Source organism: Gallinula chloropus (assembly GCF_964237585.1).
Source record: "Gallinula chloropus genome assembly, chromosome: 3".
Classification (NCBI taxonomy): domain Eukaryota; kingdom Metazoa; phylum Chordata; class Aves; order Gruiformes; family Rallidae; genus Gallinula; species Gallinula chloropus.
The window spans coordinates 65,925,591-65,942,149 of record NC_140087.1 but is presented as its reverse complement, the minus strand read 5'-3'; the positions used below and the strand labels follow the sequence as shown (position 1 = coordinate 65,942,149).

The 16,559-nt window shown below is 39.2% G+C and overlaps 1 protein-coding gene across 2 annotated transcripts in view; it reads right to left on the bottom strand.

Moving 5' to 3' along the window:
- The window catches only part of MAP4K3 (mitogen-activated protein kinase kinase kinase kinase 3), a 93,263-nt gene that overhangs the window by 41,122 nt on the left and 35,582 nt on the right, over nt 1-16,559 (bottom strand). The window contains exons 13-16 of one of the 2 annotated variants that reach the window (XM_084260966.1): nt 14,861-14,936; nt 14,023-14,081; nt 10,835-10,897; nt 768-826 (exon numbers count right to left, since the gene is read on the bottom strand). In XM_084260966.1, coding sequence (XP_084117092.1) covers nt 768-826; nt 10,835-10,897; nt 14,023-14,081; nt 14,861-14,936 — 257 coding nt within the window. The remainder of the gene's footprint in view (nt 1-767; nt 827-10,834; nt 10,898-14,022; nt 14,082-14,860; nt 14,937-16,559) is intronic. The other variant, XM_084260967.1, reaches the window with a different exon arrangement.

Here is a 16,559-nt window from a genome sequence, read left to right as displayed (position 1 = left end):
ATAAATTCATTCCCCCTAGTTAAATTTTGTAACATCCTGAAATTCTTCATTTTTGTGTCTTTGTCTGAAAACACAGATGGGCAGGAATAGCAGGATAAATACAGGGATGAGAAACAATAGGATTTCAGAAGATGTCAGTATTCCCGTTTTCCCCAGCTTAAAAGATTTTCTGAATTTTTAATATGATTTAATTTAGCAAAGCAAAGTTGACATCCTAATTCTGACATGCATAAATGTGAATTAAGAAATTGGCTGGAAACCATGAATTACATGGAAAACTATTTTACATGATTAATACAATGAAATGATTCGCTGTATGAACATGAAGTTAAAGGACTTTGAGACAGGTAAGTTTCATTTTTCAAAGCATCTATAATTGAATGTTCCTACTGTACTACAAGATAACAAAGGGCATAAAGTTATGTCAAAGAACTGGTAGCTCCTAGATGGGGTAAAATTGTGCTGTGAGGGACCTCTCATGCAGAACACTTCATTAATAAACAGAACAAGATAATGGCTCTTAAAAGGAAGCTTGCAGCCCCATAGAGACAGTAAGGCCAACAGCGCCTCAAACACTGAGAAGTGCTGTAATTCTGTAAAATTACTATTATTTTAGAAATAAGTAGTGAGTTTGGCATTATAACTGATATAAACAAGTTTGACATGTTTTACTACATCAGTTTCAGAGAAAGAAAAAGACATGTCTTTTTTATATTAAGACAGTCTTATGAATGAATTAAAGACAGAAAATTACATTGCTTACTTACTTATTTGCACCCAGGAAGTAGCCACACTGAGGACCATGCCCATATTCAAGCTGTAGATCCTACAAATATGAGAGAGCAAATCTTCAAGATGAACAGGCGAGCAAACACATAACCCTGTGTCATGCTGGTGTTATCCCCTCCGTCACACCTGACCTACCCAATGAGCTCATTCCTCTGGCCTCCCTGGCCCCTAACACCATTCTCAGATTCATCACATCCAAAAATTTCCCTCTCTGCCCATTTGCCACATCTCTAATGCCTTTTAAAACTCGGACCTCAGCCCCATCCTTGGACACACAGATCCTTTGCTCAAATACAGTCAGCTGCAGAACAGTAAACAAAACAACAAAAAAAAAAAGAAAAAAAGACTAAAAAGAAAAAAGACTAAAACAACAAAAGAAAGAAGACAAAAAAAGAAAAACTTGTGATCTACCAGACCCTGTAGATAACCCAGCCATCCCTCACTGGCACATCATAGTATTCATTACAGATGGGGTGTAAGTTCTGTCAGAGAATCTGAAATGCCTTTAGCACATGAGAAGTTACAGAAATAAGCAGAGAGGACAGTAAAAGTGTTTTTCTAGCTCTGGTTATAGCAATATATATTTTAATGATAACTATGTAGGTTCTCACGTATACTTTAAAATCACCTTTTGTATCAAAAAAAAGTTTACAATATTAATAGCAAAGCCAAGTACTCAAGCAATCATGGAGCACGGGTTTCTTAGAAAAAATGACAATTGCTCCCAACACTTGAACACTCAATAGGCATTACAGAAGCCACTGCAGCTTTCAGTTCCAGGCTGAAGAGCAATCACTTTAATACAAAGCTATGTATATTGTTTTCTGCTTGATGAGGAGCTCCAGATTTACTGCACACTCAATTCTGCTCTGTAAAGCTGGTAGTACTTTCCACATGGGTGTTTCTACCACAGCTGTCACAGCATTTAATTGATTCAGTGGCTTTCCATATTTTCCCAAGACAGGGAAATAGAAAATAACTGATAATTACTCGATGCAAAAGAATGCGTAGATCCAAAGGTTGAATAAAAATTGCAAAGGCAAGCCCAGCGCTGGCATTTCCTGAGCCGTGAAGAGACTGACTTTTTTTTTTTCTAGAATTAAACAAAGAAGCCCTGAAAATACCAAACTCCATCAACTTCAATGAATCTGATTCACAAATGCCACCCGCCTTTTCCCCTAGACATCTATCAGTAGAGCTAGAAAATGAGGAAAGAAGGGCTCACAAGTGACCATGCCAGTGGGGAGGAAGGCTTGCTCCTTTCCAGGAACAGGTCCCACGCTCTGTAAGGTAGCAGGTAAAAGGGGCCAGACCTCAGTTGTGGGTATCTATGATCCCCCCTGCTATCCCTCTATTTCTTCCACCCTTCTCTTCTATCTCGATCTTGACTCACCTGCTCTTCACTCCAAACCAACTCAGCAAGTTTCTTTCCCGCATGAAAGTCCAGCCTAGGTCCTTTGCAATTTCAGCCACCTCATTGTGCCCAAAATCTGTCCCCTTATCCGAACAATTCCTTTCTGCTGGTTCTCACTACCAGTTGCTCTCTAATTCACCACAAAAACACAGATTTAACTTTCTTTACTTATGTAATCTATCCAATCTTGAAGTGTCCAGACATAAATGTAGACATTTTGAGGTTTCAGGCTCTAGTGCAGAAAATGGCAAGACTGAAAACATAGATGTAACCAGACTCACAAACAAGGAGGTTAAATAGATTGTGTCTGTCTATGTAAGAGGACACCAGAACAAAGACTGGGAGGCTGTTGAGAAAAAGAATCCCAGATCAGTATAAGCTGAAAATCTCAGATTTCTTTAAACTGACAAACACAATTTGTCTACATGTAGCAAAATCACATTAATTAAAATGGGAAATGAAGATCTTATGCTGGGCAGAGCCAAAATGCCTGTCCATTTTAATTTATGCACTGTGCAAGGTATGGTGATATCTACTGTATAGCAACAACAGGAAAATTAACAACAGAAAATAAGCAAAGCCCCATGAAACATAGGGAGCCTTCATCTGTCACCAGACTTTTTAAGCCTTACTGAAATTTTAGTCATGAAAAGTGGTATCTGGCAGAATTGCTTATGTTTAAATGCTTTAACAGTACAAAAGCTTTGTTTTGAATCAGTTTGAATCAGTTGCCTATTAGCATTTATTTGACTACAATTGTAATTAGATAGGTATATTTTTTGCTAAACCCTCTAAATACTGTTGGTTCTCACACCAAACATGGGATGATGTAATCCACTGCTAGGAAAAGCCCTGCTTTTGCTCTACTGGCAGATAAATATTGAGACCTAGAGAACTTCTGAAAAGTGCAACACATTTTTTTCTTGTGCCCCCTATTCAAAATATATCCAGAGGTTATAATTTTATAAACTTCCTAGCTACATATTTGATACAAAAACCATTGGTAAATACTGCATGTATCCTGCAAAACCTGCAGTGAGCTGTTAAAATGTATCAGAAAAAAACAGTGTAACTAAATTTTCTTGTAAAGCCAAACAAAGGTATTTTTTAATAAAATAAAAGTCTTGTCAATTATGTATTCCCACCGGGGAAAACAGATTAACATTACTCAAAACACAACAACTGACTTAATAAAAGCTATTACCTCTCCTGCATCCCTAAAGTAACCAAACAATTATATGAATCTACATTAGTATTTTCATTTAACACATAAACAATGCCAATTAAGTCTTTTTAGATTAGACAACATTCACATGGAATAAATCTAAGTGACAAGACAGGTATCTTCCATGAGGCTCTTGAGAACTACAGCCAGCAGGAACGAGGTCAATAACCGTGATGTTAAATCAAGGATGCAACCCCCAGATTATTCTGCATTCACCCTCAGGTTACCAATGCCCTATTCCTGAATCAACACAACCGTGTACAAGATAAAGTGCTATTTGCTAGAAACAACTGCTTTGGAAAAAGGATAATATAGGGAATAATTACTAGTTCTTCTCAACAGCCTGTGAAGAAGTCATGTAGAAAGGCAACCACACTTTCAGATAAATCACACGTACAAAATAATCAACAACTTAGTATAAAGATTTCCTCAAAGCAAAGACAAATTTGGTGGTAAGCCCAAGCTATGAAACAAATTTCCCAGGTATGATCAAATCTATACTATCTTCTGCAGTTTAAATTTCAAAAGCTACTATTTATTTTCTCCAGAATTTAATGATTAATTGCTACTGCAACTGTGACATTGTTATGTTCCTAAATTGTTCTGCACGGTAAGCTGTACTGGAAATCTATTTTTAGGTGTTCAGTCCTTCAAAAAACAAAACTGAATGTATACAGCAAACCTGCAATTCACAGTTACTTCCTACAGTTGCTGTTCCTGAAACCTACTGAGAAACAAGATGGTTTCAAGCGACAAAAGTTAAGACTTTAAATCCACAAAGTGCTGGGAAAATAATCTTGAATTTCATAGAATACAAATCTAATTTGAACTACTACCATATCAAACAAGACGACATGCACACCTCTATCGCTCAGTAAAAGGATTATGCAATTCCTATCACATTGCATTACAAAAGATGTTAATCTAAAAGAGAGCCTGTCACTATGTAATGCACATGCTATATGTACGGCTATTTCACTAAAAAGTACATTCCAGAATTTCTTTGGATAGCTTAACACATAGCAAGTTATATGTCTTATATATGTTATTTTTTTTAAACACGCTGAATATAATTCTTCCCTGGCGACTGAGGTTTTACTGTCCATTACCACTACACAAGCACTGTTCCCACTTTCCCCTTGCATTTCAGCTCTCCACATTTTGTGTATGAAAGGCCATTTGGCACAAACAGCACTATTTCATGCTCGTGTAATGGAACATCAATAGCCAAACTAGCTACAGTAAGGCCTCTATGCAAAGGGCAATTGTATGCAGCATTTTTGAACTGCCTCCTAGTAATAAAATATAACATCTCATTTCCTCCATTACTTTTGCCAAGCCAGAAAATACCCATAACATACAGGAAAGGAAAAGAAAGAAAGAAGAAAGAAAGAAAAAAAAATAATCACATCCCAAACCCTTAGGCACTCCCCATTTCCACCCTCCTCCCAATTTCCACTTATTTTCTTCTAATCGTAAGGACCACACATCATTTCATTACCAAAAGCTGAACAAAAATACAAAGAGTCTTTATGAAATCCATCATCACTCTAAAAAGATATTGTGACTAAGTAGGATGTGTATTGAGGAGAAAAATTACTTAAGCCAAACGAAAAGGCTTCTGGACAGAGTTCTCTATTATCTATGTCAATCTCTTTAATTAAATCTTCTCATACCAATATTTTGGGTTTTCTGGCTGTGGTGGTTTAGCCCTGGTTGGAGGCCAGATTCCCAGCAAAGTCAGTCTATCTTTTTAGTTGGACAGGGGAGAAAATATATATTGAGAGGCTTAGGAATCAAGTTAAGGACAGGGAGAGATCATCCTGTCATCAACAACACGGGCAAAACAGACTCAACACAGAGTGAAGAAAGAAAAAAACCTTATCTGATTTATTACACTAAAAAAACCACCCCAAAAACCAGTGAAACCAGAGTCAGGAGCGTGAACAAATCTTAAAACACTTCTGCCACACTACTCCCTTCTTAGCAGATTTTAGTCAGAATTTTGCTCCCTTCTTCCCCCCGTTCGAAGCACAGGGGGGGGCAGGGACTGGGGAAAATGGGGTTCTCAGTAGCACCTTCCCCCCACTCCTCTATTCTAAGCAGACTTCCCTTTAGTCATGATTTTGCTCCCTTCTTCCCCCCAGTTGTGGCACAGGGGGGCAGGGACTGGGAAAATGGGGTTCTCTGTCACTTCATGAGCTGTTTTCCAGATCTTAGAACTCCTCTACCTCCACCGGCTCCCTTCTTAGCAAACTTCACTCTAGTTGTGATTTCACTCCCTTCTTCCCCCTCATCGTGGGAAAATGGGGGCTTCAGTCAGTTCCTTGCAAGTTGGTTTCCTTCGCAGCCTGGGGGGGCATTCATTGCACACCCTCCCCCTGCTGCACCATGGGGTTTCACCCATGGGAGCCAGTCCTCCACAAACTTCTCCAACGTGAATCCTTTTCAACAGGGCTTTATCTCTTCATCAGCTGCCCCGCCATGGGTCACTGCTACAGCGGGCAGTTGTAAATCACAATGTCTCTCAGTCCCAGTCCTCCACAGGGTCGCAAGCCTCCTCCTAGCAAACCTGTTCCGGCACAAATCTCTCTCTCTCACTCATCTCTGTGTCTCTGTTTCTCTCCATCTGCTGCAAGTGCTGGCAGGGGCTTGATCCAACGTGGGTCACAGCATCTTCTCTATGTCTCCACCTGCTCCATCCAGCGTGGAGCCTCTCCACGGGCTACAGGTGGGGTCTCGGCCTTTTCCATGGACTACGGGGGGGACACCTGCTCTACCATGCGTTTCTTCACGGGCTGCAGGGGCATTTTTATTTTCTCTCCAGCACCTGGGGTGCCTCCTCCTCCGACCTCATCGGCCTTGGTGTCTGCACAGCTCATTACATCTCCTCACTCCTTTCTCTGGTGGCAAAGTGCCTCTGCCAGCAGTTTTTTTCCTCCTATATGTGATTCACAGAGGCACTATGACAAGCTCCAATTGGCTCGTCCCTGGGTCAGAAGCCACTTTGGCCTTGAATTGGCCGTTGTTTACAGTTTGAGGCTGGTAGAAACTGTAACTGCTGCTTACAAAAACCCTCTCAGCAGCACAGCTACACAAAACTGCAACACTGCCACAAGTAATTAACTAGCACAGAACAGCTACGGTGAAACATTACATTCCTAAAATGAAGTATTACTGAGAGCTGTTACTAATTATTAAACCCAGAACATATTTTAAGAAGCCAACACGAAAACCAATCATGACCAAATACTTTAAAATAGGACCGAACATATAGATTCATCTGACTAACACAACAGTACAGATTGCAGGGGAACTGTAAACCTCTTACTGAATTCTTTGCTAAAGAAGTCTGAAATGAATGTTAAGTTCACAACAAATGAAAACAAACTAAGGTTGGAACCTGAGATATTAAATACAAGTTCAACTCAGTTCCTCTGTCCCTTTCTAAACCACACAACTTTATGATGTAAGTGAATACAACTAAAAATGGCTAAAAAAAATCACTACCTACAGTGTTACAAATTAGTTAGTATGATGCAGGAGCAGGTGGAATGCATCCAAGGTGCTGAGTCAGCCAGCCAACATTATTATAACACTACTCTAACGTAGTCAGGGGAACCTCAACAAGCTAGAGAAACAGGCAACCAAACTTCATGGTGTTTAACACAGCCAACTGAAAAGTCCTGCAAATAGGACTGACTAACCACATACACAAGAAGAGGCTGTGAACAAGCTCTGGAAGGGGCAGGAAAGGCAACTCTGCAGATAAGGAGAGCACTATGCATCATCAGCAGCATGCATGTGCTAAAGGTGTCTGACCACAGTGATGCTAGAGAGGGTTACTCACTCTGTTTGGCACGTGGAAGGCCACATCTGCACAGTGTGTCCAGTTGTGGGCTTCCAAGACAAAGACAATGACAGAACGGAAGGAGGCTAGCGGAAGGCGACCAAGATTGCTCAAATGATGGAGCATGTGGCACAACAGAAAGGTCTGAAATAACAGAGAAAATTTTGGAGCCTGCAGAAGTAACTGCTGTCTTTAGCAACCCCACAGGGCATTATAGCGAAGACAGAACAAGACTCTTCTCAGATGCACAGTGAAGGGACAACAGGCACAAGTGTCAACAATGCAAACTCTGGCCATAAGGCACCTACTCATCACCATGAGGACAGCGCAGCCCTGGGACAGGCTCTAGAGATGTTCACTTGAATCCATCTCAGGATGGAGACAAACTCCAACCAGACAAGCCCAAAATAATCTCTAGATCTAGTTTGGAAGCTGCCCCTGTGGGCTAAAGATGTTGAGGGATTCTTTGCCACCTCATTTTGGGGGGGGAATTCTCTGATGGTATTTATAACTTAACAAGGTATGCAGCTAAGTCTACTGTATGTGAACTGGAATTATTTTTCAGCTCACTATAAAAAAGAAGAAAGACTTTTGGCCACAATATGTATTTTTAATTTGCTCAACATAACTTTTTGTTTTGAATCAGATCACAGTAAGCTCTGTTTCTCAGAAATGAGGCCAAATTCTCGTACAGATTGCCCTTGACAGACTCCATCATTCATAAGTACAACACATTACCTCTAAGAGGTGGATGCAGTTACACAGCGACAGCTCTGCAGAAGCTGGGTTTAATAGCCCTTAGTCATGTTTTTTCTCTAACCCAATGCACCTCCCTCCATCTCACTGACACAGCCGCTGGCAATGCCACACAGAGAAGCTGAATGAGGAACTGATCTGCTGAAAAAATAGCCTGAAATAAGTTGCATGTTTTCCTTCAGGATTTCATACCCTTGAGACCACTTCTGAATATATGCTTAAGCATCTCAAGTGACAGAAATTTGGTCCTATTATGATAACTGATGCAGATTCCTAAGACTGCCATTGCAGTGGCTGCTTCAATACAAGACGAACAGTCATATATTTAGTTAGATTTTCAGGTGCTTCTCCCAGGATCAACAGCATAAAACTTAAATTGTTTTCTAGAACAATGGTATATAAAATTTGAGATTAGTTTGATTTAAACCATTTCCTGAGCTCACTGAAAATGCAATGCATAGCTCTCCCAATTATTTGAGTCTCTATCCAAACAACTGCTTTTAAAGTACACAGACAGTGAAAAATATTGGAGAAGCGTTTGTTTGAAGTCTATCCTATGTAAAGTCTAATGTGCATGGAAGATAAGACTTTTATTCAGAGTCCAGTATACCTCTAAAAGAGAGAGTCAGAAAACAGTTGCCACAACACAGCACAATGACCACAATAGGAACATGAGGACCTCTAAATGACAGGAAGAAGTATATACAAGAAAATCACAAATGATTGAGCAAGTTCCCGAGAAACTTGTTGTCTGTTTGGAGAAAAAAGCAAAAGTTCTATCCTGAAAAAAAGAAGAGCCTTGTATGTAAAGCAAAATATTCTATTATTTATTTAGATATGAATGACTTTTAAGGGTAGTAACATCCTAGGTTTGCAAATTTTAAAAAGGTAATGTGCACAATGACCACATAAGTTGCCATATGATCCATCCAGCTGTGCAAGATGCTAGGTGATAGGTAAAATTTGGGGAGTGAGTGATATTTTTTGTGACTCGTGCTGCCCAACATATGCCTCAATTTCTGCTAATGTTCTATTTTGTAGTACCTTACGGACTGGTAGCTCTGCAAAAAAGAGTTATTACTCTTAAGATATTCCATGAAACCACTAGAACAGCATGGCGAAGAGCCTCACAGTAGTAGGTGATACAATATACTCATGTAAAAGTGTCATCTTTTCTTCTTGATATTTGAAAAAATTATGTGTCCTGTCTCACTGAATATATCTGAAGCCAATACTGTCAGAGTAGGAAGAGTGGGGGAAGGAGAGACAAAGTCTGATTAGTATGTTCTGGTCCACAACAGAAGAATAAACCAACTACCAATTATTTCTTCTAATTTCCAGAAAGACTAGGTTTTACTAGAAAAGTCTCACAAATGGGTGAAGCATTACCATCAAATCAGAATTCTCCTCTAATTCCCAGTGAGCACAAGAGGTAGTGAAGAAAGCAGTGAAACATAGAAAGTGCTGTCAGATTGACTTAAAAACCCCCTCTCAGAGCTGTGACAATAGGACTTTACAAGTTTTATTACAGCATTACTTTTTGAAGTACACTGAACAGCATGGGGCAAAAGAAGGATAGGAAAGGACAACCAAGTTAGAAGATATAATCTGATTCATCCCTTAGACCCACAAATGCCAGGCTAGCAAGACATGTGACAACACTGAAAGTAACCTGAGAAGACAGACCTTAAGCAGCGTTAAACCAAAAAGACAAAACCAAAAGCAAACCGAACTGACAAACACATTCCAAATCCAGAGTAGCTGCATAGGATGGAGGTGTTCCAACTATATACAGAGGAATCCAAGCTACTGATCTCAAAACAATTTATGAAACATTTTTATAATCAAGCAATCCAGAAAGTTCCTTCCAAGAACAGGACTGTCTACCGAGCTCTGAGTAATTACAGTATCAGCAGATTCAAGTCACACCTAGCAAACTGATGACAAAACAAACAAATCCAAAACAAAACAAACCATATAAACCCCTCAAAACAAGACATTCCCAAACATCCCAGTTTTCTATTTTCCCATCAGGGCACTTATATTGAACATGTCACAAATTCAAGAAAGTCAGCAGAGTAATGCTCTCCATCTTGTACAGAATGGGTCTTCATTTTCTTCAACAGTATACAAAGACGTCCAAGACTCAAAAGCATTGCTTTTCTAACTACACAGTGCCTAAAGAGCAGAGAAATATGAAAACTCTCTTTCTAGAGTAATTTCTATGCTGCAATGTTAATGACTACAGTTTTTAGCACTGCACTACGAGAAAATCTGAAAAATATATCAGACTATAAATGGTGCCAAATGCCATTAAAAACATGACCCCACTTTCTGAATACACACTTAATGCAAATAACAGTCTGCAACATAACTACCATCTGGAGAATTCAGTGACTTGTATTTACATAACTTTATATAGGCTTTTATGGGACTATTTAAAGGAACTGCCAGACAAAAACATGAAGATAATGGCTCCTCAATCTTTTATCACCATCCAAAAAAAAAAAATAGTTATGCACTGTAAGGCACTTAAAGAAATATGAATGAGCGTTTAATACTGAGCCTCTTCTGTAGAAGTAATTCAACTAAACTCAAATACAGGTTACATACTTTCAATACTGCACATAAGAATTCCTTACTACATTACAGAAACACACATACAGAGTAAGCATTATACTGAATGGCTTTTTACACAGACAACAGCACCAGTTGGACAACAGGACAAAACATGAGCTTTGAAAAAGGAAAACAAAGACAAAACTAAATCTGACAAAGAAAGGCATAAGATGAAAAATACCAGGTTAGATCTTGCAGTGTAGTATATTTCTTCTGAATTGTCCAAAAAATCGCTACTGTCAGGCTGTTCGTTAGACAGAGATCAAGAAACTCAAGTTATTTACATTGCGAGTGAAAGCCAAATATACATAAAAAGAAATTTTCTTGCTAAAATTCCCCAACTTATTAGTTGAAATCATGTAAGATAGTTCTAGGGATGGAGGTAAAACACAGCTAAGGGCATGGTGACACTACCAAACACTACTGCATCATACTGAAATAACAAATTACTATTCATACTCAGTGCTGGTGAGGTCCCACCTTCAATGCTGTGTTCAGTTTTGGGCCCCTCACTACAGAAAAGACACTGAGGTGCTGGAGCATGTCCAGAGAAGGTGGTGAGGGAATAGGAGACTAAATGTTATGAGCAGCAGCTGAGGGAACAGTGGTTGTTTAGCCTGGAGAAAAGGAGGTAAGGGTAAGTAATCTAATTGTTTTCTACAACTACCTGAAAGGAGATTGTGGATAGTAGGGGCTGACTTTTTCTCCATAGTGACAAGTGACAGGACAAGAGGAAATGGCATCAAGTTATGGCAGGGGAGGTTTAGATTGGATGTTAGGCAAAACTTCTTCCCAGAGAGGGCTGTTAGGCATTGCAACAGGCTTCCCAGGGAAGTGGTGGAGTCTCCATCCCTGGAGGTATTTAAAAGGCAGGTAGATGTGATGCTGAGGAACATGGTTTAGTAGTGGATGGCAGGTTAAAGGTGATGGTTGGACTTGATGATCTAAAGGGTCCCTTACAACCAAGACAATGCTATGATTCATCACCTGAGCTGTGGTAATGAGCAGTTCAACATCTCAGCGTGTCACCAACAATAATTCATCGTGCTGCAGTCCTTTGGCCTGTGCACTCAAACCCACAAGTAAATAAGCATATGGCTTAAGCATGCTTTAGTGAGACAGAAGCAAAAGGGTCAGAACTGCTTTAATGAAAAGGGATCTACACTGTTACTGCTGGAGGAAGAGAAAGGCATCTCATGCTCACACTTCCATTTAAAAGACTTTCTCTCTCAGAGCATGTGAATTGTTACAAACCTCTCCCCCAGCCGGCTCTGTACTAAGGCTCTTTGCTAGAGCATCCATTCTTTGAAGAGGTGTCTTGTTTGCATTTGACATGCCAATTTAAATTGCCCATCAGTTCTGTATCTAATTAAAAAAATGTGCATTTTTTGGTCTCTAGACCAAACATCATCATTTTCAAAATCACAGTGCTGTTTTATCCAGAAAGGACAGGTCAGGTCTGAATGCTTCATTATTATAGGTACAGTGGAACAATGAATTTCCTTCTTCAAAAAGATCCAAACAAGGAGTTACAGATCTTCTTTATAGACAGGGAGATGAGTTCTTTGGACAGGTTTCAAATATGCAAACTCTTATGGCAGGAATTAGACAATACTAAGAGATTTCCTCATCAACAGAATTAATCTGGATCATTCAAGTCGCTTCTTGGAACACAAGAGCTTCTGACAATCCAAAGTGCAAAGGTCCTGACTGCTAACGCACAAGGTAGGAAGAGGCTGTTCCTCCCTTCCAACACCTGCCAAAGCAGTGCTCTCAAAAGTTGTGCTTTAATCCCTGCAGAAAATTTCTCTCCCCAGTTTAGCAACTCAGGTTTCTGAGGTGCAGTGAAAACACCTCTCTGCCCCATGAAATTCTCCACCAACTGCTTTTTACAGTCAGTGACTGATAAAACAAGAAAGAAGTGGAAAACAGTATTTTTAAAATGTCAGCTTCTCCATTAACACCTTTTTGCAATACTGATTCTATAGGTGTGTAAATAAATAAAATTCTTAAAGAGCAAAAGCATTACGAATTTGGACTATACCATGTTACCTACTCTATTTTCTTTATAAACCAGACAATGCAACAGGGAAGAAAATTCAGGATAACTTGGAATGAGTTCAAAAAAATAATTCTGAGTTAACTGATGAGTTTATGGTAGAAATACCAACTTCACTACCATATTTAATAAACACTTGCATAACCAGGGCTCCTAAATTATGTTTTTAAGCAGTTATGTCAAGGTCTAAAAAACGTAACGGAAATAGTTGCCTACATCTTATGTGTAATTTGGTAAGCTATTCTCCTCCATCTCAAACAGGCACTACCTGCACACTACCTGTCCAGCCAATTGCTGAGGAAGAGCAAGATTATATACCACCTCATATACCTAGAGCCAGATAACCCCCTACTAAAGGACAAGGTACCAGGAAGGAGATCTTAGTAGAACTACAGAGCAATACAAGGAAATCTGTGTCAGAAATCCTATTCACATGTAGACTATAGAAAAGGAAGTACATTCCTAGGTACACACTCTTCCCAAAACCAACTCAGAGCAAAGTCAACGTCCCTCCTAACTCCCCATTAAGCCAAGTTCTTCACCTTAACACCTGCCTTAGAAAAACAAAGGGAACACAGAAGTTTGCAGTAAGGAAGCAGAGGAATGCTGGGTTTTTTTAAATCCAGGGATGCAAACTGCCCAAGTGCACAGATGTGAAAAGCAACAGTGTCCGTAGAAGAGAGGAGGCTACTGCAATGTGTGTGTGAGACAGCACAGATGCCTTATACCTCACTGCGTGACTTCTCATTCTCCTTGTGCTAATGAGTGCCTTGGAAGAAAACACTGGCAATACACCTTTACTGAGTATGTCGATTGCCAACTTCAGCATAGCTTAGGTATGATACAGGGCCACAAAGATTGTTTGCATATGAAAATTACAACCCCACAAAAATCCATTTTTAAACAAATGTATCATACCTCTTTCCCAGGCTCTCGATTTTATTATTTCCATTGCAATCATTGCCAATACAAGCACAAGGGAAAGTATATATAGGAATTCTACAATTAAAAAAATTACTAATAAAGGGAATGATATGCTTGGCAATGAGGTACAAAGGATAGAGGAAACCTAGAAGACAAAGAGCTGTTGCTTAGAACATACATCACACTTGGCAGAACCCAGAAATAAAGGGTCTTGCTGCATAGCGACACTAAAAAATTTAAGACCGCTCTCTTATGACTTGTCAGAAAAATTGCTACCAAGTTTAGTAGTGCTAAGGAAGTATGCTACACATCTTGCATTCCTCCTCCTCCGCACGTATGTTCAGGTAATAATGTGCAGAGCATAGCCCATGCTGCTTGTTACTCACAAATTCATGATGTGGCTCTGTCTCTTTCCTCAAGGGTGGATCAAATTTTACTTGACCAACTAAAGAGGAGAAAAGGAAAACAAGAATTTACGTTGGACTGTAATTAGACCCAGTTTAGCTCCAAAAGCCAACAAAAAAGAAAAATCAATTTTAATGACTATATCATATCCCCACTGTTGGACACTTCTGACACATGCACATAACAAACTCATGCCTGCTAGAAAGTGATGTTTCCAGAAAGTACTCTTGTAACACCATTTGGCAGAGCAATCACCATTTGCCCCCTCTACTCATTAGAGGAATCACAAAAACCATTCTGCAAGCAGGGCACTGAAGTGTGTGCCCTCTTTAGAGGGGCAATATAGCTGTAATTTATAGGAAAAAAACAAGCACATCCAATGTATGGATTCACTCTTGGATCTGTTCTTCTGGTAGATTCACCAAAGCAAAAGTTACAAGCCGACACTAAATTGAGCAAGAAAAATCTTCCTGTGTTATTCTGTTAGCCAGCAGAATCTGGCATCACTCCAAATATCCTTGGTGAAGTAACATATGAAGCTATACCAATCAAGTCTCATAAGAGCTCCGTCTGCTTTGTCTTAATGGAATGGGACCCAATAATGAGATTCGATGATGCACTGCTAAAGGGTCTATTCAAATATTTTACACTGATATTTCCTTTGCATAGTCATCTAGAACATCTATCTATAAGATAAACAGCATGGGGTTTTTCCTATATATAATGTTTCTATATATGTCATATCTAGAATACCAGTTGAAATAAGTGAACATCAATTATTTTAAGAATACTTCATGTTGTCGTATTACACATGCTTACAGTTTATTTCAGAGCGTGTCTTTTCTTCTCTCACATTTCTACTTGTTGAATGAATTCTGTGAGGCACGACAAGAGGCTGGAAGAGAAAAATAAAACACTTCAATACCAAAATATACACACTTGAAATCCGGTATTGTGTACCTAGTTTTTAGGTTTCGTTAGCATAATACAAAAATGAAAAAAATCAAGTAAAAATTAAAAGTAAAGATGGCAGATATGGTTTTGTATATCAAAGTTAGCATTATTTGGGGACATTTTATCTATGAAGTACCTTCAATTTCAAGATAAAGGTTTTTAAATAGCTCATACTGAGTAAATAAAGACAATGCTGTCCAGCATTTGTCTTTGACTTAGATAACACTCTTTTTTTGTGCCTTTCAGTTTAAGGGTATTGTTAGCTACCAAAAGAAGCAGTAAGACTAGATCTGACTTGCTAGCACCATTTCCTTCATTTAGAAACCCCATTTTCCCAGCTCCTAACCCAAAATGATTCCTAAAAAGTCATCAGGTACTCGATAAGAAGCTGGCCTAAGGTATTCAGAGCTGAATACACTGGAGTATTCCTGGAAGTCTTGTGCTGGCAAGAGCAATGTCATAATTTCTACAAATTCACCTTCTGTTCCCTAGATTTTCATTTACTTCTCTACAGGATGAAGTGTCGCAAACTTTAAGATTTGGATTTCTTTTCATTGCCCCTGTTGGATTTCCTCTCTGTTCTGCATCCACTACTGCAGGTTCTCTTTTAAACCATACCTTAAGGTTTCTTGAGTACAAAACCAGCTGACTGTCTACATATTAGACCCCAAAATTAGCCACATAAATCTTAACACTGTGCTCTCAATGTTCCCTTTACAATGAAATCATAGAACCATTTAGGTTGGAAAAGACCCATAAGATTTGACTTTTTTTTTTCCCTAAAGAGCAATTCTCCATGATGTTGTTACCCAAGTAATCTCTGAAAAGTGCATGCTTGCTAAGTTTCTGCTTTGAGTATGTGGCAGCAAAACAACTTTTAATTAATGCAATCTGACACAACGGTGTCAGAAGTTTGATGGGCTGGTAGGTTAGTTTTGCTTTTATATATACACTAATCATAATTTTCAATTGGCAACTTTTGACTACAAAGTGATGACAGATAGAGAACTTCAAGTGCTGTACTATCACAGTCAGGAATAGCTCAGTAACTCTGTTTACCTCTGAAATGTTACCTGAAAGCATTATTTCCATTCTCCCCTTTTCATCACACAGTACTTCCTTGCTTTACATTAGGATCCTACACATAGAATTTCACCTCCCATTTATGTTAACTTTGGTCTTTTTGTAACTGGATACACTTACAGACTGTGGGTATGTATCTTCTCTCCCATAGCTCACGGGCAGTTTTTCTTTTCTCGTAATGTATGCCAATCCGCCCCTTCCTCGGTCCTCATTTGTCTACTGTGCATTCTTTTGAGCTTCACAAATGGTTTGCTATAGCTCGGGATATGTTTCAAGATTTGATGTGGTCTCCTACTTGAGTATTTCAAATAATTTAAGTGCTAAAAGGTCACTTATTTATGATATTTTGTTACATGATGTGTGCACATCTGTAATGCCAGCACCAGGAGCCTGACTGTAGTAGGGGTGGGAGGTATTTCTGCCTTTCCAGCAATATTTGCAACCCACCACAGATGTTCATACTACACAACAGGCTGAGACT